At 39.9% G+C, this 27,689-nt stretch overlaps 1 protein-coding gene across 2 annotated transcripts in view; it reads left to right on the forward strand.

The window, feature by feature from the left end:
* Nucleotides 1-23,390, forward strand: part of GABRG2 (gamma-aminobutyric acid type A receptor subunit gamma2) — an 81,162-nt gene extending 57,772 nt beyond the window's left edge. Inside the window, exons 7-10 of one of the 2 annotated variants that reach the window (XM_037037096.1) lie at nt 16,095-16,247; nt 18,362-18,567; nt 20,968-20,991; nt 22,480-23,390. In XM_037037096.1, the coding sequence (XP_036892991.1) occupies nt 16,095-16,247; nt 18,362-18,567; nt 20,968-20,991; nt 22,480-22,755 (659 nt within the window). In that variant the 3' untranslated portion in view covers nt 22,756-23,390. The remainder of the gene's footprint in view (nt 1-16,094; nt 16,248-18,361; nt 18,568-20,967; nt 20,992-22,479) is intronic. The other variant, XM_037037739.1, reaches the window with a different exon arrangement.
* Nucleotides 23,391-27,689: the final 4,299 nt, after the last annotated feature.

Here is a 27,689-nt window from a genome sequence, read left to right on the forward strand (position 1 = left end):
TCTCTTTAGAAATGGCAGAAAGATAACAAAAGGTGTGTATTCTTTCTCACAACGTTTGAGCAAAGTTATTAAGCGGCAAGTGGTGATGCAGTGGTATCTGAAGTCTAATAATACTATAAAGCTTCAAGTGTTTCAAAAGGAAGCATCTAAATCAACATTCGTTTGTTACCTTAGAGTCACTAGCTTCCAGCAGGCCAGGGTTCTTCGAACAAGCATGGGGAAAACATGGCTCAGTAGTGGGAACAACTGAGATTCACATCACAAAGCCACAATGGACTGGTTTAGTGAGTCATTCATGTTATCTGTTTGTAATGGACATTTCTTCATCTATCCAGTTGAGAAAATATGTACTTGGAAGCTTACTTGGATCAAATAAGTGGAGGGCGAAATACGGTGCTTGACAATTTGTATCTTCAACCCATTCTAGACTTGGATCATTTTCTCAGGCAAACATCAGATAAGAAAAGCTGAAGGCATTTGTGAGTGTCCTCAGACACAACACAAGGGGACGTTCCTAGGCCCAAGAAAACAAAACTATTGAACTATTTATGAATAATCCCTGTGTCAGTGAGAAGGTGAATGATAGAATGGAAATGAGTAAGAACTTAGAGGTATAAAACTGTTTACTCAACTGGTTGTTGGCAAGCTCCATGGGACTCAATACACACACTTGCTTGAATAAGCTTGGTGCTTCCTTCTCCGGTTTATCGTGCATCTCCGTGCCTGACCTGGGCTTTCACTCTAGGTCTAATCTTCACTTGCCACTTGAGAGCTGGTCAGGGTTCCTCTTAAAAATTCCCAGTAGCATTGATATGGAATAGAAATAGTCCTCTGCAAAATGGCTCAACAGAGCACATAAAGCCACTTAGAAAGGGCATTTCTTAAACATAAGGACAGTCTTTTTAAAAAAATTTTAATATATTTTATTGATTATACCATTACAGTTGTTCTATTCCCCCCCTTCATTCCCCTCCACCCTGCATACCCCTCCTCCACCATTCCCCCCTTTAGTTTATGACCACGTGTCTCAAGTTCTTTAGATTCTATATTTCCCCTACTATTCTTGCTCTCCTCCTATTTTCTACTTACCTTCTATGCTACTTATTCTCTGTGCCTTCTCCCCCCTTCTTCTCCTCCCACTCCCCTGTCACTAACCCTCCATGTGTTCTTCATTTCTATGGTTCCACTCCTGATCTAGCTGTCCTCTTACTTTGCTTTTGTTTTAGATGTGGTTGTTAATAGCTGTGAGTTTGCTGTCCATTCACTGTTCATATTTTTCATCTTCTTTTTAACATTTAACATTTCATAGAATAAGGGCTTGGTGATGATGAACTCCTTGAATTTGATCTTATCTGACAAGCACTTTATCTGCCCTTTCATTCTAAATGAAAGCTTTGCTGGATAGAGCAATCTTGGCTGTAGGTGTTTGGATTTCATGACTTGGAATATTTCTTTCCAGCCCCTTCTTGCCTGGAAGGTCTCTTTTGAGAAATCAGCTGACAGTCTGATGGGAACTCCTTTGTAGGTGACCGTCCCCTTATCTCTTGATGCTTCTAGGATTCTCTCCTTCATTTTAATCTTGGCTAATGTAATTATGATGTGCCTTGGTGTGTTCCTTCTTGGGTCCAACTTCCTTGGGACTCTCTGAGCTTCCTGGATTTCCTGGAAGTCTATTTCCTTTGCCAGACTGGGGAAGTTCTCCTTTATTATTTGTTCAAATAAGTTTTCCACTTGTGGCTGTTTCTTTTCCCCTTCTGGTACCCCTATAATTCGGATGTTGGAATGTTTAAAGATGTAATGGATGTTCCTAAGCCTCTCCTCATTTTTTTTGAATTCTCATTTCTTCATTCCTTTCTGGTGGGATGTTTTGTTCTTCCTTCTGGTCCATTCCATTGATTTGAGTCCCAATTTCCTTTTCATCACTATTGGTTTCCTGTACATTTCCCTTCATTTCAATTAGTTTAGCCTTCATATGTCCCTCTAATCTGTGACTAAAATCAACCAGTTCTGTGAGCATCCTGATCACCAGTGTTTTGAATTGTGCATCTGAGAGGTTTGCTATTTCTTGGTCGCTTAGAGTTATCAGCTCTGAGGCTTTGAGTTCTTCTTGAGCCATATTTTGGACTGTTCATGCCTGTTACCTATGAGGAGCAGAGCCCTAGGTGTTCACCAGGGCAGGGCCACTCAGTTGCTGGGTTGTGATGCTGTATGTGGGGGTGGGGTCAAAGGAAAGCAATGGTGGCCCCCTCTGCTGCCTCCCGCCGCCAGGGCCATGAGTTCTGGCACGAATGTGCATCCGCGGTCAGCCTGCCACCTTGTGTGCTCACTGGGTTCGCCCGCTGGGGCCTGTGCAGTCGGTCTCACTGCTCACTCCTCTGCTGGTTTATCTGTGCTAATAATAATTATCTAATGATACTATATTATCCGTGTGTGAATGTGTAACCTCAGTCAGCCTGCCCTGCACCCTCACTGGGTCCATGCTGCTACCCCGGCTGCCTATGCGCCTGGGTCGGGGGATCCTTCCTGCCTGCTCTGCTGCTGGCTCCACCCCTCTTACCGGTTCTGGTTGAACGGTTCATTGTAGTCGGACTTCCATACAGTTCAATTTTCTATTCTTTGGCTGCGTCTTTGTTTACCAAACCTTTGTTGTATTCAGACTTGCTTGTGGGAGAAGGTACAGTGTTTCCACCTACACTTCCATCTTGGCAGAAGTCCCAGGACAGTCTTGAAATAAATAAGATACACTGTGCCCTGTTTCATTTGCAATGGAGGGATATGAGTATGTATTTTCACCTAAGCATGCCAAATACTACGTGCAAGATGAGTTCTCTCAGCTTGTGTCAACTCATCCGTGTTCAATAGTTTGAATAAATTAACCTAAAAAGATAAGACCTTGGGATAAATATGCTGTATCCTGAGATGTCAGAGATTTGCCTTTCTAGGTAGAGAAACAATCAGAGGAATCTATTGCCTGTATTTTTTTTCCTTCTATTCCTAGATTTTTATATCTACTTTCTTCCAGTTGGGTTTTTGGGCCACCTATATTTGGTGCTGGAGTCCTACTTAACCCTTTGGCTGTCCTGTGTCATCTTGCTGTCTCCTCATGTATCTATTCTGTCATTATTGTCTGTTTTTACAAATCATTTTAGATTTTTTTCATGAAGGTATAGATAATCAATGGGCACCTGGTTTCTAGTGATCAAGCCACTTCCCCCCAAAGATTGCAGGTGACCTGGGCACACAAGACATCCCAGTGCAACTATGCATAGTGGTTACACTTTAAGTCCCAATATATAAGGTCTGTTGGTAACCTAGACACCAATCTGGAAAGTTAGGATTCCCAAATTTCTAGATACTGCTTATTGATTTCCTGAGTTACCAAGGCAAGAGGATGCCTGGACTGTCTAAGGAACAGCAAGAAAGTCTGCTTGGCCTGAATGTCTGGGATTAACCAAGGAGGCCAAACCAGAGGGAGGGAGTGTGACACAGAGGAGAGTTGAGTGTAGATAGGAAAGAACTGAGGTACCTACTAGGGGTGAAGTATCTTCTCACCTAAAGTTACATACCTAGTAAGAACAAGAGTGGAGGTGCACATGCAGATTTGATTTCAAAGTCCACATGTTTTTTAAAGTATATTTTATTGATTGTGCTGTTACAGTTGTCCCATTTTTTCTCTCCCCTTTGTCCCCTTCCACCTGTTACCCCTCCTACTCCTTCCAGCAATTCCTCCCCCTACTAGGTCATGTCCATAGGTCACACATAGAAGTTCTTTGGCTTCTTCATTTCTTATACTATTTTTAATCTCCCCCTGTCTACTTTGTACCTACCATTCATGCTTCTTATTCCCTGTAACCTTTCCTCCATTCTCCCCCTTCTCTTTCCCCACTGATAACCCTCCATGTGATCTCCATTTCTATGATTCCCAAAGCCTACACTTGCATAAACAGGAGTCGAGCACAGAGCATTGCTTGGGGCAAGCAAGTCAGGCAGAGGCCCAGCGTGAAGTTAGACAGGAGTGTGGAAAGGAGATATCTGGTCCCATAGGACTGGGAGCATGAAGAAGCAGAAAAGCAGAGAAGTGGAAAACATGATAGATAAATTCAGCCTTTATCATGCTTTTGCTTAGATACTCAGAATTAACCAAAAAAAGGGAAAACCTTGTTTATTTATAACTGCCAGTCCAGTTTTCTGAATGCCCTTCCTTTCCTGGTGATTAAAGAACGTGGCTACATGCCAAGCCAAGATGCTCTTCTGCGTAGCTATCTCCAGTTCTCTTCCTTGGCTAAGAGACAATGACTAGGTGTATTGATTTCAGCTCAGATTTGCATCTGGGTCATTCAACTCACATTCAGCAAGTGGCATTCATTCACTGCTAGAGGCAGAGACACTGTCAGCCTCTCCCTGGAGGGCAGTTGACTAAGCGTGGCGCAACTGTTGACATCCCTTTCCTGGTCTCGGTTAGTTTTACATAACAGCATGCCACAGGTCTTCAAGGAACGATGCTGGAAACGGCCCTGGCTTCCCTTCTCATACCACGTGGGAAGGAAATATCAACACTGGGGAAACGCCGTCACTCCAAGCTCAGCTCTCAGCAGGCAGATAATCAACTTTCTCCGATGCCAAGCTCCTTTCTCCTTTCTATGCTCCTTCTCTTGCCACACTACACATGGCAACCTATGGCAAGGTCACTGACAGTTGCCAGTTCTCTAGGAGGGAGGTTCGGGAGGGAGAAGTCTCTCTTAAAGTTTCCTCACTTCTAAAATGAAGGAATCGAACAGGCTGATAACTATCATGGCATATCTCTATGACTATGTTACTGGGCTATTATTTCAGTGGCATGAACCAAACAAATCTGTCCGTGCTTTTCATGGAAAGCCACTATGAGAAAATTGCCATTCAAATTTTAAAAGAATCAAGCTATTGGAATTTTATATTTTATATCTAGTGTTAACCAATGGTGTGGCCCTGAGTACACAATTTTAACTCACTGAGTTTCAGTTACAGCTAGATTAGGTGACTTTTGAGATACCTTGTAATTCTAAATAGTTTAAACTATGTGGGTTGTTTTTTTCCTCCTAATATAGCTTATTTACTCTAAAGTGATAGTGGTTAAAAGAATGATTTTAGAACTGAAAACAAAAAGAGTCTGTCTAAAGGGCCAAACTATATAAGAGAGCAATGAGAGTTTGTGGGAAGTGTTTCATTCCTGGAATTTTCTTTGCTGCACTACAAAAGATGAACTACATGCAAGACTGGTGAGTTTGTCCTCAAGGTAGATTACAGGGTGTCCACCAAAGAGGACACATGGCAAACAGGGAAAGAAGGATCTTCTCCTTTTTCAAAACACAAGTCTAAAAACATCACTGAGACCACCTTCCCTATCATTGAAAAAAAATTGAAGATACTAATATTAAACTTAAGGCAGCTTTATTGAATTCTGTAACTTCCTGCAGCTTGCATGCCAGTTTTTAAAAATATTTCCCATCAGCACTCCACACCATCAAATCTAATAGAGTGACAAGAAATTGGATGGGGTGAAGGAGCTACATACATTAGTGTTAATAAATTCTAGAAAATGTACATCATATAAAAACAGTGTGGAAAGAGGGTGAGATTCTCTTTTTCCCTTCAAGGAAGGCTCTAGAGGGGAAGAAAAAGACTTCAGTTTTTTCACTATTAAACACCACCGACTCCATGTGGACTGTGATGTCGGTAGCACCTACGTCACATTGTCCTTGAGAAATCTCTCCTGATCAGCTGGCCAAGTTGTTGTTTTATTGCTGAGAATACAATAGCACCCTCATACTTTAGGAAATAATATACCTCTTTATAATTAAGGGTGATCGTTATTTTTTCCAGTTTATTCCATGCAAGTCATAAGAGCAGTTTATTTCCTAGCAAGGCTTGGTTAACTTTGAAGTTTATTCAGGAACTCGAGCATGGGGAAGGAGAGAGAAAAATCTAATTAAATCTTCGATGCATACAACCATAGTTCAAGTTTACCACTCAGAGATTAGTTATTTAAATGACGGCATTAATGGAAATAATAAAGTGCTCCATGGTAAAGTGAGAGACCTAGCTCCTGGTGCAGGTTCTGTGCTGTGCATGGTGACTTCTCGCAAGCTCCTGTGCTCCTCAGAGCTCTACTTTTTCACCTGGAAAACAAAGAACCTGCCCCAATCTCTAACTTCCCTTTCGGCTCTGACACCTAAAACCAAAATCCCAATTTGAATTCAGCAACGAAAGCACTGAAAACTCCCTGGGAAATGAGTCCAAAGGCAGTTTCAGTTTTGGGGAGCAGAGCGTTACGCCATTGCTCTTGATGCCGAGTAGACAGGCAATACCACCTGCAAAAGTAAAGCAAGTGCCAACTCAAAAAAAGAAAAGGTTCAAAGGGCCTCTGCTAACCCCCTGTATTGATTCTGGATAGCAGAAAGCAGATACCAGGCAGATACCGCATACATTGGTTCACATAATTCTTCTCTCAAAGTAGTTGTTCCCAGAGGCCCATTTTGCTCAAAATATACTGTCCTCATCTTTTCTGTGGACAGAAAATGCTGGGCATCAACTCCCTGATCTAGACTGTCCTTTATAAAGTGAAAGAAACACAAGACTCTAGGGAGCAAGAAGACTGATGCTAGAATTTTTTCTCTGACATGTAAATGAAAAACCAACAGAGCCTTGAGGTTTGAATCCCACATGTAACCAGATCAATGGATGTGGTGGCTGCTTTTCTGAAGATCCATTATCGAATTGAATTCGTTATATCTTATTTAAAAAAGAAATAAAGTGAACCAGGAAAGAGAAAGGATTCACCCAAGACTGCTCAAGATCAAAGCCAGATGGGAATCAGAACCCAAGTCCGCCAACTTGAGTCTAGTACTTTCCTCACCAACAGAAGAAGTTTCTTTATTCAGAGAAGTTGAGTTTTTTGAGAACCAACTACATGTAATATGATGTCATTTACAAATTTTTACAATGTCTTAAAAATTACCTCAACTATCACAAAATGCAAAACTTCCTGGGTAAGAGAATTCTAGCAGAGAACTAAAACAACAACAACAAAAAAAAACTTTAAAATTGAGTGCTTGGCCATGGAGCAAAGAGCAAGTGAGGTCAAGTTTTTAAGCCTATAATTTTATGGAGTATCCCCAGGAGTGATTTCACGTCTAGGGGAACATTTTGTAATTTGACCTTTTGCAGCCATTGCCTGCAGTTGACTGAATTTAAATGTTCTTTTTCCAGCTGCTTTCAAAGCCATTTTAGAAGGCTTGGTATTCCGACAACATTAGATTTCTCAAGCTCTGTGGAGTCTTGTCTTTAAGAAAATGTCAATGGCTGGGTTACATGAAGCAGGTCCCCCTTCAAACACAGAGTTATGCCAAGCCCATCGAAACAGGGAAAAGAAGAAGAAAAGAAAGCGTTCCTACGAATATGCGTATTTCTCCAGAAGAGATTTCTGGGTTTTGAATTATAATCATTATCAACACGTCTCTCTTTGCCTTCTGATTTTGGAACAGTCTGTGAGATACATTCATAAATTCAACAGACAGAGTTTCAATACCATCCTCATTCCTAGCAGTAACGGTTTGGAAGATATTCCTGACCGTTGCAATAGCCTTTTAACAAAGGCTAAAAAAAAAAAAAATCACTTAGCAGGAAGCTTACATACCAATGTCACAGAAGCTCTTTTGTAAACAGCTCTGCTTGGGAAGCTGTAAATACCACCTCGTCCATACATTGTCTCTGAAAGATTACGAAACACTTTCCCGACCACCAGCATATGTGGTTTTCGCAACAGCCTTAGCAACAGGGATGACATCCCTATTAACTGAGAGAATTAAAAGAACTTACACAAATCTTTGCATTTTGTTGATGCCACGAACGCTTGAATCCTAGGTCTGAATCCTGCATATTCTCTGCAATCGTGAACCTCTCTGCACTCTCTGTTAAAAAAGGTTTTCGTGTTCGCTCAGATGTTCGTAGGAGTTAGGTTTAATTATGCTGGGAAACTGCATTCCCTTTGGACAAATCCAAATGGCAAATGCATTTATTCATTTATATCTTCAGCTCTAGATTTCTAGCTGAAGTTGTTTTATTTACATAAATTCCAAGGAGAGTTTATTCACTGCATTGTTGGAACTTGACAATGGCCACGAAATAATGAATTGTATTACAGAAGGCCATGTTGAGCCAAGAATCTGTGATGGCTTTTTCAGAGGGCAAAGAAGAGGAGCTATTACACGAATATACTTTTCTAGTAAAAGTATAGAGAGCTGAGATATTAGCAAATAGGTATGTTTGCTGGGTGAACCTAAAGAAAACCACTGTTCTCTGGAGGCTGTAAATACTGAGTTTCCTTCTGCTTAAAACTATTCTCCTAAAGAAAAACCCTAGTGTGGTTTGTTGAGTCAGACAGGCTGATATCCCAGACCAATGAGTTTTCATAACAGACTCTTAAAAGTACTGTCTATTGTATAAGGTTCAAGGAGAAATGAAAGGAATTTTTCCCTTTGTGGTTGGGGTTCCCAGTTGTCCAAACCAGCTTTCTGTATTAACTGCCCTCAAAAGTTATTCTTCTTTCACAGTTTTTGCTTTATATCCATGATCCTAACCCTTGGATTGGAATGAACAGGCCGTTCACTCCAGAAGGAGGACTGGTTTGGGAGGCGAGGTGCTGGGTCTGCCACTAGACAGCTTTGCCTCCTAAGACAAAATGCCCATCTCCTTTAGTAATCTCAACAGCTTAACCTTTAGAGGATAGAATTGGGCGATACAGGACCCTTTTAACTTCAGTTTTCTTTTGGATGCTTAGTAACTTCTATGGTTATATGCACCAGAATGGTGTTGAATATATGGACTACAGGAGGTTGTAATAACTGACACTAACGGACCTTTTCCTGTGAGTCAGGAATTGCACCAGGCACATTGTATGTGTTGATTACTAATTCTTTTTATTTTCACAATGACCCCCGTGAGATGAGTTCTAGTGAGGCATTTGAGACCCGGAGAGCTAAGAAACTAAGATCACACCACCATTCAGTGAAGGACTAGGATTTTTGAACCCAGCCAGTCTGACACCACAGTCCTAGCAGTGGATTTTATTAATGCAATGCCCCCTCCTTCCCATGATCCTCTCTGAGCTGGTGCACCTTTTCCCCAGGTGCTGCAAGGGTTGGCTTCTAACAGCCCACCGCAGACCCCTTTCCTGGAGAATTGCCTTTGGCCACCACAGAACGAGGAGATTAAGACCCCCCACCTCAGCCTACAGAGAACAGATGACTGCTTCTCCCACCTCCAGGTGGGGCTAACTCTGTGGGGCAGTTTGCTCCAGAAAATACTGGAAGCCCTCCCCCTTAGGCTGATGTAAATCACGCTCAGCTTTTCCCCACTCACCTTTCCTGCCTCCCTCATCCTCTTTTTCTTACAGACCCAGTAAGTCACCCTTGTGGGATGCTGGACCCCAGCTCTGCTTGTGGGCAATCCCACCTAAGCAGCTCCTGTTCTCATCGTAATGCTAGGCTTCTTTTCCTCACTGGGGATAAATGTAGCCTAGAAAAAAAAATGATAAACTACACTTCTGGTTTGTTATTATATTTTTCTGAATCGTGATTTTGTTCTTTTTCCATCTATGAGCTGAAACAATCAACAGATGAAACAAAAATGGTCCAGTCCCGAGATGGAAATGCACCTATGAGACCTGATGTGGCAGACGGTGATGGTTCTGTTTCAGCAGCTAAGCCCTTTGCTCTGTCTCGCACTAATTGGATCTGGCTGAGAGGCTGAAATGACCGATCGATTCTTTAATAAGCATAATGCAGCCACTCTGATGTAGCTTTATTCTCTTCCCTTCTTTCTTCTTGGCAAGCGGTGAAGGTTGCTAACAGCTCTCTGAGACCTTATGTCCACATCTCTGGGGTTCAGCCAGTATCCAGTAAAGAAGCGATAATGTCTAAAGTAAAAGATTAATATTTTAAAAGCCCATGTTGATCTCTGCCTTGATCTTAAATGCTTTTGGTATGTAGTTCAACCAGAATGTTCTTCATGGCCTTCTTAGCTCAATTTACTCATTCATCAAATAACTGTTGAATTCCTTCTCTGTACCAGGCACTGTACTAGATGCTGAGAGTAAAATCAGTGAGCAAAGTAGGTACCACTGCTTCACTCATGGAGCCCGTGGACTAATTATAAGCTAGAGTGAATTCAATATTCACACCAGTCACATACTTTCAGGGATGATCAGCTCTATGAAGGTTATATAGCACTGTAAATTCTTACCGATCTGACCTAATAAGAGCTTCTCTAATGTTGAGCTAAGTTAAGTGACCTCTGAGAAAGAATAGAGTTATGATGGTAGCATTAGAGTTTGAGCCAAGGGAATGACCATGTGAGAAGACCCTAAGACCAAAAGTAGCAGGGGCCACTGAAGGACCTATAAGAACCCCAGATAGAGCCTGGAGGTATAGTCAGGGAAAAGACCATGCCGAGTGTTATGGGGCAAGTTAAAGAATGTTAGTGTGTCCTGACATTGATGGGTAATTCCAGGAGAGCTTAAAGGTTTGCATATGCATGTGACATGATCAGAGGAGCAGAGAGTAGTCCAAAAATTCAAGGTCCCATGGGAAATGAGGACAAAAGAACGAGCAAGACCACTTGGGAGGGCAGAAAGTAAATCTAGTTGGGTGGTCATAAAGTGGTGATTATAAATAATGTGAGACATGGCTGGAAGGTTCTGTATGGCTCAGGGCCAAGTGCAGTAGAGTGACCTCTTAGGCGATGTGGCTTTTATCCCAAGGAACTTGAAGGGAATGAGCAGAAAGGCGTTCTACAAAGGTCAGCTAATACCAACACTGTCCAACCGAGCTGTCCACAATGAAGTGGCTTTTCTATAATCTGAACTATCACAACATAGTAGTGATAGTGATCAACTGAGAAAATCCGTTTTTAAATTTTATTTAATCTTAGCACAAGTCTAGTCACCAAAAAAGAGTATGTATGTCCAGTGGTCAGGGGGTGATGGTTGGAATGAGGAAAAGGGCGAGGAGATGAGTCGGGGATTTGGCAGCGATGTGACGCCAGGCTGAACAAAGACAGAAAAATTCTAGTAGCATGCTATAAAAATATTTAATCTACTTTTCTAGGGAGTCCAGGACATGGAATAATGAGAAAGAGAGGTCTCAGTTAAATTCAGATTATAGACAGCCTTGCATGCCAAGCTAAGGAGTTTGGACTTTCCTTAAAGGGGAGCGTGGAACTCTTTAAGGCTTATGAAGGTGCTGCTATTTAATGAGAACTGTCAGAAATGTGCTTGCCAGACACTTCACCTCATCATAGCATATAAGATAACAGCCTGCACGTTTTATTGGGGCCTCTGTGCATTGAGTAGCGACGCACATTTATATGTCTTTCTTAGTCTGAGGATTCCAGGAGCAAAGAGTATATAGTTCAGGTATGTTCCTCCCTCTCTCGACTTCACAGAGACTAGCCATTGGAAGGATGTTGACTGTGATTCCCAAGTGGTTTATAAGAGCCTAAGCCACCACTAGGAATGCTGGGCAGGGGATAAAACACTCCGGGGAGGTGTACATAGAAGTTAGAAACTGATTGAATATGAAAGTCTTTTCTCCCCCACAATGTGCTAGACTCCTTAAGCTCAGGGATCTGGATTCTGCCCAAGGACTTGGCGTTCTTTTCCTTTTTCTGGGCACACAGCAAACCTTAAAAAACGCTTGGTGTCAACGAAGAGGCAGTATTTTAGAAAACATTTTTCTCCTCAGTGTTTATTCCAGATATCTAGGAGTAAATTTTTTTAAATATATTTCCAGATTACTGTCTCGAAGGTTTATATCAGTGCATACCCCTATCAAGAGAGTGTAGTTCTGCTCTTGTCCCAGGTCTGGTCAGTGCTGAAAGTTACAGTTTATTTTTTCTGCAGTTTAACAGGCTACACGTGAAAAGCTAACATTTTCCACTACTGGTCACTACTCACATTCAGATGCTTTTCATCTAATTAGCACCCATGAATTGTCCTGAGAGTTTAGCCTACTTGAAAATGTGGGTTTCTTTTCTCAATAATTAATGAGAATTCTTTATGTATCAGTGATATTAGACTTTGATATCTTATTTATTTTGGAAATACTTTATTTAAAGCAAATTATTTATGATACATAAGTTCTAAGCTTTACATGGCAAACCTATCATTTTTTTACCTTTATGACTCTTATGTTTTGTATACCTGACAGACTCTTTCCCACTGAGATTACACGGATATTGCCCTATATTTTCTCCATGTGTGGTATTTATATTCACCCTTAAATTTGGGTCTGTGGTCCATTTTATTTTTGTGCATTAGGTGAAGTATCGATCTAATTTTAGAGAAAAATTTCCCTCAATAAAAGTACAACCAATCAACTGTCCTGCTTGCCTGTGGCCAAAATGAACCTCAGGGATTTATGTTTCAGATTCAAGAGTTTAGTAAGGAGTTCTAACGGCAGATCAAACGCCCCGTCTCAGCATGTCTCCCTGTCTGTCTGAGTCGTAGTCAGAGAGGATACAATTTTCTTCTCACTTAATCCATTTAATTTAGCATTAGTTGTAAGATTCCTTTCATCTTTTTAAAAAAGATTTTATTTGTTTATCTTTAGAGGGGAAGGGAAGGAGAGAAGGAGAGAAAAGTATCAATGTATGGTTGCCTCTCCTGAGTCCTCTGCTGGGAACTGGCCTGCAACCCAGGCATGTGCCCTGACTGGTAATCGAACCGTGATCGTGTGGTTCGCAGGCCCACGCTCAATCCACTGAGCTACGCCAGCCAGGGCAGATTCCTTTCATCTTAATCTCCACATTGCCTAATATAGTGCTCTGTGCATAAAAAGATTAAAAATATTTGCTAACTTAAAGATGAGACTCGGGAAAGGAATGTAAAGAAGAGTATAACAGGAATTATGCCTTCAAAGTTAACCTGACAGAATAATACATTCTCTATCCACTGTATTGAAGTGGAGGAAGAATCAAGAGAAAGGAACAAAGTGAAGTGGGTTTTTATTTTTTTACCACCCTGACAAAATGATTAGGAAGTTTAGCGATAATATATGCAAACTACTTGGTCCAGAAGTCTACACACAGTAGGGCTACTTTACTGGTGATTAGAATGTAATTATTTCATTGATTTTAGATGTTCAGTGGAGAGGCAGACTTCTCTGTCATGAAATCTTTAAGTTTTTAAGAGGAAATAGTTCGTGTATGAAATGGAGCCTAAATGGTCTAATAAATCCAAATTTTAAAGCTTTCATACGGTTTACATCACACTAAAGAAATAATCATCGGAGTTCATTGTTCACTGATGTTGATAGTCTCTTCCTGAAACGAGGCCTGAGAATCAGACTCAATACGAAGAATAAACATTACCGGCAGTTATTAAAATGCTGTCTTCTCTCCTCTATCATAGCTTGTGCCTATTGCATCTGAGTTGGGTGTGGGGGCGGGTAGGAAGCAGGGAACAAAGTAATGTATAAAATGCTGTGGCTTTAAATATTTATTTTCAGATAAATCCATTGAAAAATAAATTTGAAGTGGCTGAAGCCAGCACCTTTGACTGAGTTGACATTGCACCCTTCGCATTTGGTGAACCACTGACGCGGCACCTCCGGAGGATTTGGTTCTAGGCACCTCAGCCCAGGAGTTTTTAAAAATACAAAAAGGATATGGCCTTAGAGATAAGACAGGCACCGGGCTGTCACTGAGCAGCTGCTTGGCTTTTCAATGGCCCGTTCCCAAGTTTGAGTCGGTATTACAGTGGTGGAAAAGCCTGGGCTTTGCTGGTGAAGATAAAAGATGCTCAGAAGCTATTATCTCAAAATAGATATCGATAGAGGAGAAGGCTATGGAAGTTTAGAATCTGACCTCAAGGGAATAGGAGAATTGAATCGAGACAATTACCTTGTTCACTTGAGGCAAAATTAAAATTCACCTGTAAGAGAGTCAGACCATTAATGCCAAAGTGCAGGCTCTCATTCATTTATATGATAAGGAATAAAAAGTTACTAAAATTGCCTGGATTTATTAAAATATTCTTTGTCAAGTGTCATTTAACTCATTTAAAATATGCAGAAAACTCTCAAGGTCTTGGAAAATAAGGAGAAAAAGTACCTCCTGAATATTATTATTTTAAAAGAAAACCTCTTCCTTTGTTTTTGTTTTTGTTTTTAGCTTGCATTTGCCTCTGGTATTCAGATCAGAAAAACAAGAGAACAAGAAAAAAAAAGACAGCCATTAGTAGGGAGCATCTCAAATTAAATTACTATAATCCTCAATCACAGCCTGTGTATGCTATATTCTAAATTAAATAAAAAGCAAGGACCAAACTAATTTATAAGACGTGTTGACATGAAATAGTCTCAGTCCAGCTACATCAACACAGAGGAGTATAACCTCAGGGAACTAATCAAAATCTAGTTAATACAATAAGAAACTCATACCTTCAAGTTTCGAGAGATAATCACTACATAATTGCTACTTATTGATCTCTGAGAAGGGATAGATGTTCCAGTGGGAGCCAGGTGCCCCAGTGCCCATGCCGTTGCTGCTGCCCTCACCAGGCCTCACTCAGAGAAGTAATAGAACATTAATCCACCAAAGGGCAAGTGTGAAGAGCTGCTCAGAACCCCACGCGGGAAACACTGCAGGGGAGACTCCGGACTTCGTGAAGAGGAGCCAGTGAGGGTTTCTGTCACAGCAGCTTGGAAGGGTGTGGAGTAAAGATTGAGAGGGGAAGGAAGAACTGGAATGAGTGGTAATAGCTCATCTTGCTAAATCAGTCTTCTCTGCACGAGCCTTCTAAAGCACCTTGTTTTCAAATCAGATCTAAATCAGCCGAGTAAGGAGAGACACATGGGCTGGAAGCCAAGTAATTAAAATGAAATGCATGGTTTGGATATCATTCTCCATGCAGTTTAGGGCACATTATAATTTAATAAAGAAAAAGAAGTAATATTGGAAAACTGTATTCTCTTATTTGTTTGCTTCTCATCACAAGAACAGGTATAGTCTTTGAAAATGATGTTCTCTACGAGTAGAAAGAAAATACAAGTATATAGTAACTGGGCTAAGTCTTCCTGGTACATTTTCTAAGTTCAAAACTTAAAATTTCCTAAGATTTCACTTGGAAGCCCACAAAATGAAGGACATGGAATTTTAGAAGCCATGTGTGAATCCTGACAGTAAAAATTCAGAGACCTCAAATTTGGTCACATTAAATTATTCTCATGGCTATGTCTTGATTCCTTTATTATATAACCTCCTTTTTAACCCACATTTCCCAAAATACAGCCTCCTGGTTTCTTGTTTTTTCTTTATATATAAATATATAAGTGTATTCATTCATTTGATCATTTATTCAATGAATGCTATGAAATGCCTATTTAGAATCAAGTAGGGTGCTAATTACTAGTAGTGCAATGATGAGCTAAAATAGGCAGTTTGCGGACCCATGCAAATACAGTCTAAATGGAGGAGACAGACAATACAAACATAGCCACACATATAAGTGAGAAAGTATGAATTGAAGTAACTGCTATGAAGGAAAACCATGTGATTCGACAAAGCCTTGAGGAAATATGTCTCAGCACAGGAATTTCATTATAAAGTGAGTAAACTAGTTATTTTTTACTAGTGGTCAGCACCAGCACATCACTCTCTGGTTTGGAAAGACATAGGTCCTGAGAACAAGAGGAAATTGTTACAAATCTTAGGATTCATTTTAGGATGGAGAGGCCCAGTATAAAAACACTGTTCCTTCCCTCCCCAGAAAACAACAACGAATGTACATTGCATGTACCGAGCAAGCAGAAAAGGCACCATCAAAGCTCACCTGGAAGAACATACGATCAATACATTCAGAAATGTTTTCTTCTGTCTAGTGGTCACTTTGCTTCTAAAAGGCTCACACTTCCTTTGGGTTTTGCTTCCTGCTTTCTGTTTTTGCATTCCCCTGTAGGAACTCCCAGTGGAAACGTGTGAGGGTTGGCTATGTGCTTCTTTTTGAATGCTTTCCAGTGTTTGATAAGGGGGCACATGGGGCCATCTTTTTTCTGTTCCAGGAGACTACGTGGTCATGTGTGTCTACTTCGAGCTGAGCAGGAGAATGGGATACTTCACCATCCAGACCTACATCCCCTGCACGCTCATTGTCGTTCTATCCTGGGTGTCTTTCTGGATCAATAAGGATGCCGTTCCAGCCAGGACCTCTTTAGGTGAGACACAGCTTTATTCTTTTTTTCTAAATTGATTTGCTTTTAATTCAGATAGCAATTATATAGATATGCTACTTTTTCATTTTTAAGGAAGACTCGCACATTAAAATGAAAACCAATATTTAAAGTTTTCTAATTCTGCTTTCCTAATCACCTTAATAGAATCTATTTTTAGTAAATTAATAATAAAGTTAAGTTAAATAGAAAAAAAATTCCTTCTAATTTCAATAGATTTTAAAAAGTGTTTGGTCTCTGAGCAGTTTAAAATGTGGAGCTGCCTCCACCAGCTTGTGAGAGCTGGTCATCTGTCCTTTCCCAATGGTGTGTCCAGTGATGTCACACTGGCAGCTTGACATCAGCCAAGGTGAAACTATTAACACCAAAGAAATAGTCAAACACTAAAAACCACAGCCTCCATATTTTCTACAGTCATTTGTTGTACCTTTACCAGCATACCACTGGCTGTTAAGTAATTCTGACATATATAATCATGATAACATTTAAAGACATACATTTATATTCAGTGGCTACTTACCCAAGAGCCATGAAAAAGATTGCTTTGGGGAAAACACAATTAGCCATGAAATTTTGAGAACCCATCTCCCCACTTTTAAGATCACTTACAGTTTGCTCAATCTGTTGTATAATGGATGATGTGTGTCTCAGATTTTCACATCTCTTTTGTCACATGAGGAAGAAGGCACACCGAGATGATAACGGAGCCACAAACTCACAGGGGCATTGGAGTCTAGGTCCACGAATAAACTCATCATAGTCCATAAAATTCCCCAAAGACTTAACTAAGAATAAAGCCACTGAAAAATGAATTATAAAACTGTAATCTTTTCCATCAGCTACGTGAAAATTAGAGCCACATCCCTTGCCCGGTCCCTTCTAGAGAGGCAGTACGGTGCAATGGGGAAGAGCTAGGGTTTTGAAGTCCAACAAATCTGAATTTCAACCCACAGTTATAGTACAGCCTTGGAATACCCTTTAATCTCTAAGTCACAGTTCCCTCACATGTAAAACATGTATCATTTCCTACCTAACTTGTGGGATTTTAATTAGATTGAACAAGGTATTTTGTGCAAAGTTCACAACCCATAGTAAGACCTCAGAAATGTTAGCAACTATGGTCATTTTCTGACAAAATGATCTGTACCAAGCGACTAAAACTGAGGGCAAAAGCAATTACTGGGGAAAAAATTTTTTAAAGCTATCATTTGCATATTGATCCTCTTCCAAACCTAATTTAGTCTGCCATCTGTTTCAAAATAAAGTTATTTTTACTTTCTCTGTTATATGTGGTACTTTATGTTACAAGTCCTATTCAACAATTATAGTGTCTAATGCTACATGCTGAAACAAGCCCAAAATGTGTTGAGCTTATTACTTTAGAACAATTAATCTTCACTCTGAGTAGAATGTGTTGCATGACATGCTATGTCTTTCTGTCTCTTACATGAGCAGGGAAATATCTTTTTTATTTCCAGTATAGTGCCTGGCACATAGCTGGTAGCTCAACAGTTATTCAAGTAATATATGTGTACTTATGAATAAATGCAAGAAATGGACTGACATATTTCAACCTAGCCATCCCACAGATATTTCAAGAAAAAGATTTCACATCAATCTCTTCCTCTGAAGTCCAGATTATTGCTAGTCCCAGTCCCTCTTATGGGCACTCTCCCAGCTCATTTTAACCACTCATTAATGACTGCTCACTGGCAAAGACAATGGTGGGAGAAGGGATCAAGGTGAGTGAGCTGAGTGAGGAGTGAGGGGCCAGGTATGCGCTCCTGTTTGTTGATCACTGACCCAAAGTTGACTTCAAGTCAGACATGTTTGATATACCTTTTCTATTCTCTATAACTACAGTATGCAGAAGTTGTGATGATTTAAAAAATGATCACATGTTTTAGAGTTAAAGAAGCAAACGTGCTACAAAATTAAATGACATTTAAGAGGCAATGAATACTTGTGGGCAGAGTGAATGATTTCAATTATACTTCCTTTCCTATTACTGAGGTTGCTTACCGAGTGTCAAAAAACAAGTTTAGCCTGAGTGGTGACGGATGTGGTCACACGATTTGTTTTACTGTGTCCTCCTTCAGGAATCACGACTGTCCTGACAATGACAACCCTCAGCACCATTGCCCGGAAGTCACTCCCCAAGGTCTCCTACGTCACGGCAATGGACCTTTTTGTGTCTGTCTGCTTCATATTTGTCTTCTCTGCTTTGGTAGAGTATGGCACCCTGCATTATTTTGTCAGCAACCGGAAACCAAGCAAAGACAAAGACAAAAAGAAGAAAAACCCTGTACGTATCATTTCCCACTGGGACCACTGAAATTTTTATGCAGAAACCACCTGACTTGGTTTTGGTTTGATTTTGCTTAGCCAATCTGCAGGGTAAGCCTCAACATTTTGGGCTCCAAAATGAAAAGTGAATGTGTGAGTTTGACCAGGACATAGGATTCACTGAGAAAGACCTGGCAGACTCTGGTAGACTCTGAAAGACCTAATTCACTCTGGTAGACTCTTGCTGTCTTCATTTCATGGGGAGTATAACTGTTGCTAAGAAAGGCATCTATGTGCTAGCTGCTATTATTCTAGATTTCACTGACTTTCATCTTCCTGCCCCTTTGCTCTGACAGTTTGTAAATTATTGATGTGTTCAATGAATTTTTAGGACATTTTATTTATTTATGTACTTTTAGAGAGAGGGGAAGGAGAAAGAGAAGGAGAGAAACATCATGTGGTTGCCTCTAGCATATCCCCAAATGGGGATCTGGCCCACAGCCCCAGAATGTGCCCCAACCAGGAATCAAACCACAACCTTTGGGTTTGCAGGCTGGCACTCAATCCACTGAGCCACACCAGCCAGGGTTCAATTAAAATTTTTATCCAAAGCTTTCTACTAAGAAGTCACAAGATTCTTGACATTTCAAGGGTCACCACACTTTTGCAAATAGTTTAATGTGTGTGTGTGTGTGTGTGTGTGTGTGTGTGTGTATTGCCACCAGAGGATTTCTATTGGTTTCATATTCAATTTATTTTTATTTTTTTGTTTTAAAAGAACATCATCTACTTTGTTTTAAAGTGCCTCATCTATTGTTGAGTAGGTTATTTAGTCTCCCTTTGTTTTCTCATGTATAAAATGAATATTATAAAAACACATACCTGATTGAGCTGCTGTGAGAAACAAATGTGTTCATAGAGGTAAAAAGCATTACATAGTACCTTACACATGAAAGTTCTTATCATGACTAGTTGACAATAATGGTTGATTTAGACAGGAACCAAACTGGATTGATTTCAGTGATTTGGAAACAGGGAGAAAGACTTCTCCCTGTTGCCAAACTTCTAATAGAGATGATGAATCACAAATTTGAATGCACAAATTTGAAGGCCATTCGTTGTCTTTTATTTATTAATTTTGAAGGGAGCACATAGCTACCCATTTACCCACCTGAACACAATGTCCGGCTCATGGGCCTCTATGAAATTTCAGGTCCATTTCCTTCCAAGTCAGAGGCAAAGGAATAAACTGAATGTGCAGCTTTTCCTGGTTTTCTGCCCTAAGGGCCCTGGGGGCAATGGTAGTGGCTAGCTGTCTGACCCATGAACTTTGTGGGGCTGAATGACAGTGAGGAAATCTAGCTGATTATGTATTATTTTGACGCGTCTCCAGGAACACCAGTGACATTCTCTAAATTGTATGTTTATCTGAATATAAGAATTCCTAACAGGTAAAGAAAGAAGCACCATTTTTCTTGAAGGATAAAAAAAAATAAATGCTTCTCTTTGATTTCCCAAATATTCACTATGATTTATGCAGTCTTCTCCTTCCCCGTTCTGCCTCTCTTTGCCTTCGCACTTTCTCTCTCTTTTAGTTTCCTTGTTGTGTTGGTGTTTTTGTTTTCTTCCTCTCCTTCACTTTCCATTTCACTTACCCCCACGAAGATGCTTCTACTGATACTCAGCATTGTTACCTGCTATCAGTAACAAGGGCGTGAGGGGACTGGCTTACAAACAAGTCCCAAGAGTTCTTTTTCTTTCTTTCCTTCCTTGCTTTTTTCCTGCTTTAGAAAAAGCCCTTTGGCTCTCTCTAACAGCTAGGCCACTGCAGAGCGCCTTTTGTTACAGAAATAGAAACCATGGATTCCTTATTTCAAGGTCATGAAGATGACAGGAGAAGAAAAGAAGGCAGAAGAGAAAGGCAATTAAAGAAACTGGGAAACTGAAGTTATCTGTGAATTTCACGCACTTCCCCCTTTTAAGTTAAAATGATGTGATTTATCAGAAGATGTAAAAGCCTAGGGGAAGAATGAGAGACTAAATTTTCATTTCCCCATTTAATATGTCCTTTGGTTCATTATCAGGATTCACCTATTAAGACCTTGTTAATGATAATAAGAAAATGCAGTCATAGAAAGATTCCTCCCAAATAAACAACAGCGGCTTCTGAGGTTAAGTAACTGTGGATTAATTTACTGAAGATTTTACTACCAATCACCAAATTCCCTTTTTTAACTTTAGGCCTATCCTTTGTTGTATGTTCAGAACCGTCACTCTGTGTTTATAATTTCAGTTCATTTTACTTCCTATGTTTTTAAAATGCATTTTTAATTTATCTTATTTTGTCTCTTTTTCCTTTTTTTCCTTCTTTTAATTAAAAAAAAAAATGCAATTCTCTCTTCTGTCTACAAACCCAAAGCTTCTTCGGATGTTTTCCTTCAAGGTATAATGCTTTTGGAATGGAAATTCACTGCATGCAACTGCTGAATTCAAGTATTAATGCTTACATGGTGTTTTTTTTTTTTTTTCATGAGTGGACATTTAAGCATTCTACTAAAGAGGACACATTTAAGATGAAAAAATTCTATACATTTCTAGAGCTGGTTCAGCAAACCCACACTAATGTACAGAGGGTTTGACCTCCCATGAAGCTAAATGATGCAAGCACTATGAGATGGTGTCAGTCAACAGGGCCTCTTTCAACATGGAAGCCAAATCCTACCCTCTCTTCTCAGAAGGAAACTAAATCCAAATCCACTGCCTGCATCTACCGTATCCCACGTATAACCTATCTGCACTTAAAATTTAACTCGGTACATCTTGATGCAAAAGAAGATTGCTTTTAGATAAATAAATTTAATAATCTTTATCGGTCCAAGCTCTACCTGTCAGCTCTGTAAAAACAATACTGTCTTTGAAATGTTCCAGTTAAAACACCCTTCCCACCTCTCAGGGTGAGCCAGGAGCCTTGGGCTCTGTCATGCAATATCGCAAGATTTCTCCTCCCACTTGAACTCTGACAGCTCTGTCGGAGACACTGGGATTTGTATTCATATTATCATAAAGCTAACTCATCCAAATTAACACAAAAAAGACCAGTGAGTCTTACAGCAATTTTATAATTTGTCCTGAAGAGAAACTCATATGAAAAATGCTCAGTCACTAACCATCAGAGAGATGCAAATGAAAATCACAATGAGATAGCAAAAAACCCCTTTGATTAGCATTCAATTAATTGGTACTAGTTTCTTTAACACTAAGTAATGTTCGACAGCAGTAACATTTTTTTCTGAATTTTCACTCACAGGCAGGTAAACATAGCTGACGTTCTGAAGCTTCTAGATAGTGAATGTTACACAAAGTACCATATTTATTTAAAACATAAGCCATACTATTGTGGTATAAACTCAGGACACTTCTGTATTTATATATTTTTTTAACATTTTATACTAAGCATTGTAGACATTTGCTCAGTATAATGGGGTTTACTATTTGCCTATAGGTAAGCATGACACAAGCTTTGATTTCAAAATTGATGCATTTTTATTTCTCTGTTCTACTCACATGCAAAACCATTAAATGCCTTCATGTAACCAACCTCACATCTAATATTTACTAGAATAAGATTCCATGTAGTTGTTTGATTTAAATCTTTAAACTTTTAGTTCTTTTGGTGTTCAATCTTCTGGCTCTAGCTGTTAGCTTGATGGTATTATTTTCAGCCGCACTGCTTAAGCTCAAAATTTGAAATCTGCAAATGTGCTATCCTTCTAAGTTCAATTTCACCATTGTAGATCACGCTGTCATAGCAATTTCCTGAGTGCTCATTTTCAGATTCATCATTCACATTGGTAACATTGTGGAGACACAGTCTAGGACCTACCAAGCATAATGAACTCTGATCCCTCTTTGTCCCTGCCCTTTGTCTCAGGCCCCTACGATTGATATTCGCCCAAGATCAGCAACCATTCAAATGAACAATGCCACGCACCTTCAAGAAAGAGATGAAGAATATGGGTATGAGTGTCTGGATGGCAAGGACTGCGCCAGCTTTTTCTGCTGTTTCGAAGACTGCCGAACAGGAGCTTGGAGACACGGGAGGATACACATCCGTATTGCCAAGATGGACTCGTACGCACGGATCTTCTTCCCAACTGCGTTCTGCTTGTTCAATCTGGTGTATTGGGTCTCCTACCTTTACCTGTAAAGAATGATTGGTTTTATTGACATGGGTCTTGTTCTTCACTAAATCTCATGGGAGATGGGAGAAGATGTCCTTTCTAAGTCCATTTAAGTAATCCTTTGTGTGGTTTACAATCATCTGAATTTGTTTCCACGTTCTAACCCGTAAGCTGTATTCCTGTCATACTGTTTGCCCCTAACTCTTTTTCAGTAAGTGTAATTTAAACTCTAATGTTCTGTGTTGCAAACCTGCAGGGCAAAGTGAAATTAGAGCAAGAACACTGAAGCCAAACAACCTATTTCCAGCTACGGAACTGAAATAGTAAAAGCAATGATTGTTTACAGTGGTGGTATCCTCATTCAATTCAAAATACAATTAGAAACAAAAGATCCCAAACTGCACTCCAAGTTCATTTGGGGTCAACTTGTAATAAATCTGATCCTCATAGAACATCTCCCTCATTTGAGACAAATCGCAACTCATTTGAAATAGAAGAACCTAGGCAAGAAACCAATTTACCTCTATCCCAAGATAGAAAGAAAATTTCCTCCACGTCACATGTACAATGATGTAAATATTTCCATAACATAGAATGCTTCAAGTTTAATGCATGCATCTCTTTAGAGCCAAAATAAATGGATTAAACTTATCATTGTAAAGTATTGTCTTTTATTTTTTGTGTCTTTGGGCTACAAAAGAATCATGAATGTAATTATAAGGATTTGGGATTGGAATTGGAGGGGAAATTTTTCACTATTTTTATCCCTCGTGCATGAAGATTGAGACAGCTAATTTTTTCCTTATATGACGTATTAAAACCCTCTAAGTAAAGTAGAGACTGACTATTCAACATCTGCGGCCTCTAAATGTGCCCAGTTTCATAGAGTATAAAGTGATCGTATGTGCTTGCCGCTATTTATTTTTCTTCCTTTTAGGACTATAGCTATTGACAGAACTTAGTCTGCATCTCAACATCTGCTTCTAGTGATTGTGAGTGCCTTGTGGGCAGTAGCCTTGTCATTTCCTGTTTGGGTCCTTGGCACCTTGCACAGTGCCTGGCACACAGGTGGTGCTCAGCAAGTATAATGTGAAGTGCGCGGGCCCCATACGCTTCCAGTGAATGGCTCTGTGCTGGCCTGGAAACGGTGACTCAGCTTGTCACGTCAGCATTGTCCAAGGATATTGGATCTTGTAGAAATAACTGAGAGGATCCGAAGACCTTTAAAGACTATTTATACTCATTCTCAAAAATTTATTTTAGTCAAGGTCCATACTCCTTTAGAACAGTATTTATGTCCTGCATTTGTATACAAAAATGAGTCTACTAGGGAATAAAATGATGTATAATTCTCCATGTTCAGGGGTGAGTCAGCCTTGACCCATGTGCTTGAGGACCCATTACAGACATAAGCAAGATTCATATTGACTCGTGTTCAAAATATAGTAATCTATACTCTGTATTTCTTTTTAAAAAGTACAGAAGATTGAATTTCAAAAATGAAATAACTAATGAATGACTTACAGGGAGATTGAATCTATGCCAGTGGCCTCATTCGGTTAGGTTGTCATCACATGAAGCGGTTGTCCCGGACGTCAAACCATCCCGAGTGGAATTTCATCTTTATGCACTCATCCTGAACGCTTATTTTTCCAAATTAGCGCCCTCCGTCAGTTCTTCTTTGCGCCAATCATTGCTCTAAGTCAGAATTCAATCACAGCTAGTGAAACTGTATAAATAACCTGGAAGGAGCAGAAAAGAAGAGACGGTGACTTGGTTAGTATAAATCGATGTGAAGTCATCATCAAGTCCCCTGGATGAATCTTGAAACGCATTTAGCTGCCAACTTTACAGACTTTTAACATATCAGTGCTCTAGTATACAACCTCAAACACATGTAAATAGAATCAGTTATTTTCCTGTTTTGAATTGTTAACCTATTAAATGTTAACTCTTTGAGAGAGCTGTTGGCAAACTCTCAACGGTGAGAAACATGTTATTATTGTCAACTTGAACTGTATTCCGTAATGGGGATACTCAACATCGCTAGCTCTCCGGTGTGTGCATAGAATGGACAATAGGAATATCTGTTATATAAGATCTAGTTCTCAATTTTCAGCTGTTCCCTGTGTATGTATTTGAAAACCTTTTCACAAGGGGAATTGCCTCATATGTGGACTTTTACAATAAAAATGCTGCATTCTAATCCAAGGTGACATCCCAGTGGTCTGGTTGGTCTGGTTGGACTTGTTTGTCTCAATGATCGTGCCCCCGCTCTGCCTTCCCTTCGGTTGGCCTTCCTGTGTGAGCATTTGCAATCACGTTTTACATCAGGATACTCCTCGCTCCAAAAGAGTGAAGACACGCATTTTGGATGCGGAGTGGAGATGGAAGGTAAAAATGTCATGCAGTAGTAAAGCTCGAGCCTTCTATACCTCAAAACTTTGCGGTGTGGTTAAGGATATAGACACAATGTCAGATATGATTGGGGTCTCAACGCTACATTTACCAGTTGTTTGACAATTGTCCATTCAGCCTCGATAAACCTCCATCTTACCAGCTATACATTAGGTCTGATAATGCGACTTCATGTAGTGACCCTTGACAGAGGGACACAAGCCCCATCCTTCTAGTGCCTAAGGTGCTCCGCTGACCACGCACCCCCCCATCAATCAGCTCTCCTAAAGGAATCAAGCCTTAGTGTGACTCTGTGTCACGATGGTTCATTTTTAAAGAGTATTTGCACGGTAAACTGTCTTTAAAATCTAGGTTGAAAATCCAGTTCTACTGTTGAAAAACATTCTCACACATTAGATTAGTTTCTGTTAAGGTCAAAGAACCCTTCTCTGTACTCCTGACACTTCAACACATGGGGAGTTAGGCTCCAGAAACCATGTCATGTTTCCCTTGAAGTCCTCTGAAATTTTCAAAAGAAAAAGGCAGCTTAGTCGTTTACAAACACGGCTGCCGTGACCTTCCTCTGCCTGTCATTCTCCTGGCCTCTTGTAGTTTCCTGCTTCCAATTTAAACACCTATTTCTCACCTTCCAGACATGTATAAAAACAGTTTTCACCCAGGTTCTGCCTGTTTCCTAACTCAGGGGTCCCCAACCTCTGGACTATAGACTCGTACGGGTCTGGGCCTGTTAGGACCGAGGCCACACAGCAGGAGGTGAACTTGAATATAATGCACTTGAATCATCCCCAAACCATCCCCCCACTGCCCGAAGTCTCTGGAAAAATGGTCTTCCATGAAACCAGTCCCCGGTGCCAAAAAGGCTGGGGGCCACCTGCTCTAACTAATGCCCTTACCATTAGCTGGGTAGATATTCACGATATGGACTTCACCCCTCCCATCTTTTTTTTTTAATTCCCAATATTATTCTGACACATGGTGACCATTTTTATCTGTGTTGAAGGTCAAATTAAATTAACCAAATGAAGCGGTCTTTGGGGATTATGTCAAAAATTGCCATCTCTGGGCTCTGTCACTACGGATTTTTGTCAAATGTGTAGGGCAACAGCTCTGTTGCAGTGTTTGAATGCTCACTGAGTTTCCAAAGGTCACACAGCCAGCGGACGGCAAACCTGGAGAAGCCACCTGAGCGTTGCTCTTTCTACTGAACGGCACAGTGTTTCAGGATTCGGAAGTAAAATTCTGAAACGCTTTATCTTTCTGTCAAAGCTTTAGGATTTGCTGAACTTGAAGATGGCTTCTTTCTTTGACCTTGATCGCACTTTAATTATTTTAATTTAAATGAGGACATTTTAGAATACCTAGGCGAGTTTGCATTTTGTTTGCTTTCTAATATAACAACCAATCAATATTTAATGTTACTCACTGCTTTCAAAATTCCATTTGAAAAAAGGCATCTCCAGTTACCTGAAAAACTGTAGAACCAGAGTGGCCTTTGTCCCTCAGGGACTGGGACATTAGACAATGACAGTTTGTTCTGGCTGGTCTACAGGCTCATTCTTTCTACTACATCGGAAAGTTGTGGGAATGATCTATAGTGTTCCTTCTGGGTTAGAAATTATAGGCTAATTATAAAAGCCAGTTGTAGCTTCCTTTCGCCATACTCGAGATTGTGAATAAAAGTTTTCCCCTGTTACTGTTGCTAACACAAAATAAAAAGGCAGAGGCTTTTGCCCTCAATTTACCTACGTTCCAATCCTGGCTTTGGTTAGTCATAAGCCCAGCTGCATTCTGCCTCAGTTTCTTCGTCCGAAAAAATGGGGGCAACGACGATTCATAACTCACAGTTTTATTGTAAGGAGTCGCTGTGTTAATATGAAGGAATAATTGGAGGTTAGTAATTTTCTTCTCACAGATATGAAGTGTCAGAAAGGAAAGGGCACAAGAGTCATAGTCCATCTTAAGAATAATTATGTTTAATGAAGTTAATTGCTACATTTTTCCATGTTGTATGAATGCATTTTGATAAACATCTTCACTGACATTATGCCTTACTTGGGAAGTTCATGTACATAAAGAAAATTATAGAGCTAATGGACTGTTTCCAAGTGGAATAATATATTATTTAAATCGCTATATGTAATATATATGAAGATACAAAAGTAGATTTGTTTAAAGTAAAAATTATAATTTCCCTTAAAAATATAAAAATGTCTAATTGAATTACTAAATAACTGTAAATAGCATTATAAATAAATATGTACTTCTATTTTAATACATTATTTTTTGCAGTATAACTAAGCCAATAAATTATTTTATAACTAAGCTTACAAAATCACTAATGAGATGAGTATGAGGAGGATTAATCATTATTGAGGACTGTTCCCATAGAAAAAAATAATGTCACTAGGCTAGAGATAGATAATTCAAGTCACTTCTAGGCATTTTCCTAAAAATTCCTGTCCTGAGAGGTCTCTCGTATGTAAATGAGGGTATTTGGTCACTTCTCCTTCTGACATATCTTAATTCTGTCACTCCTCTGCTG

This window comes from Sturnira hondurensis, unplaced genomic scaffold (genome assembly GCF_014824575.4).
Source record: "Sturnira hondurensis isolate 20B ecotype Veracruz unplaced genomic scaffold, ASM1482457v3 Scaffold0000022, whole genome shotgun sequence".
Classification (NCBI taxonomy): domain Eukaryota; kingdom Metazoa; phylum Chordata; class Mammalia; order Chiroptera; family Phyllostomidae; genus Sturnira; species Sturnira hondurensis.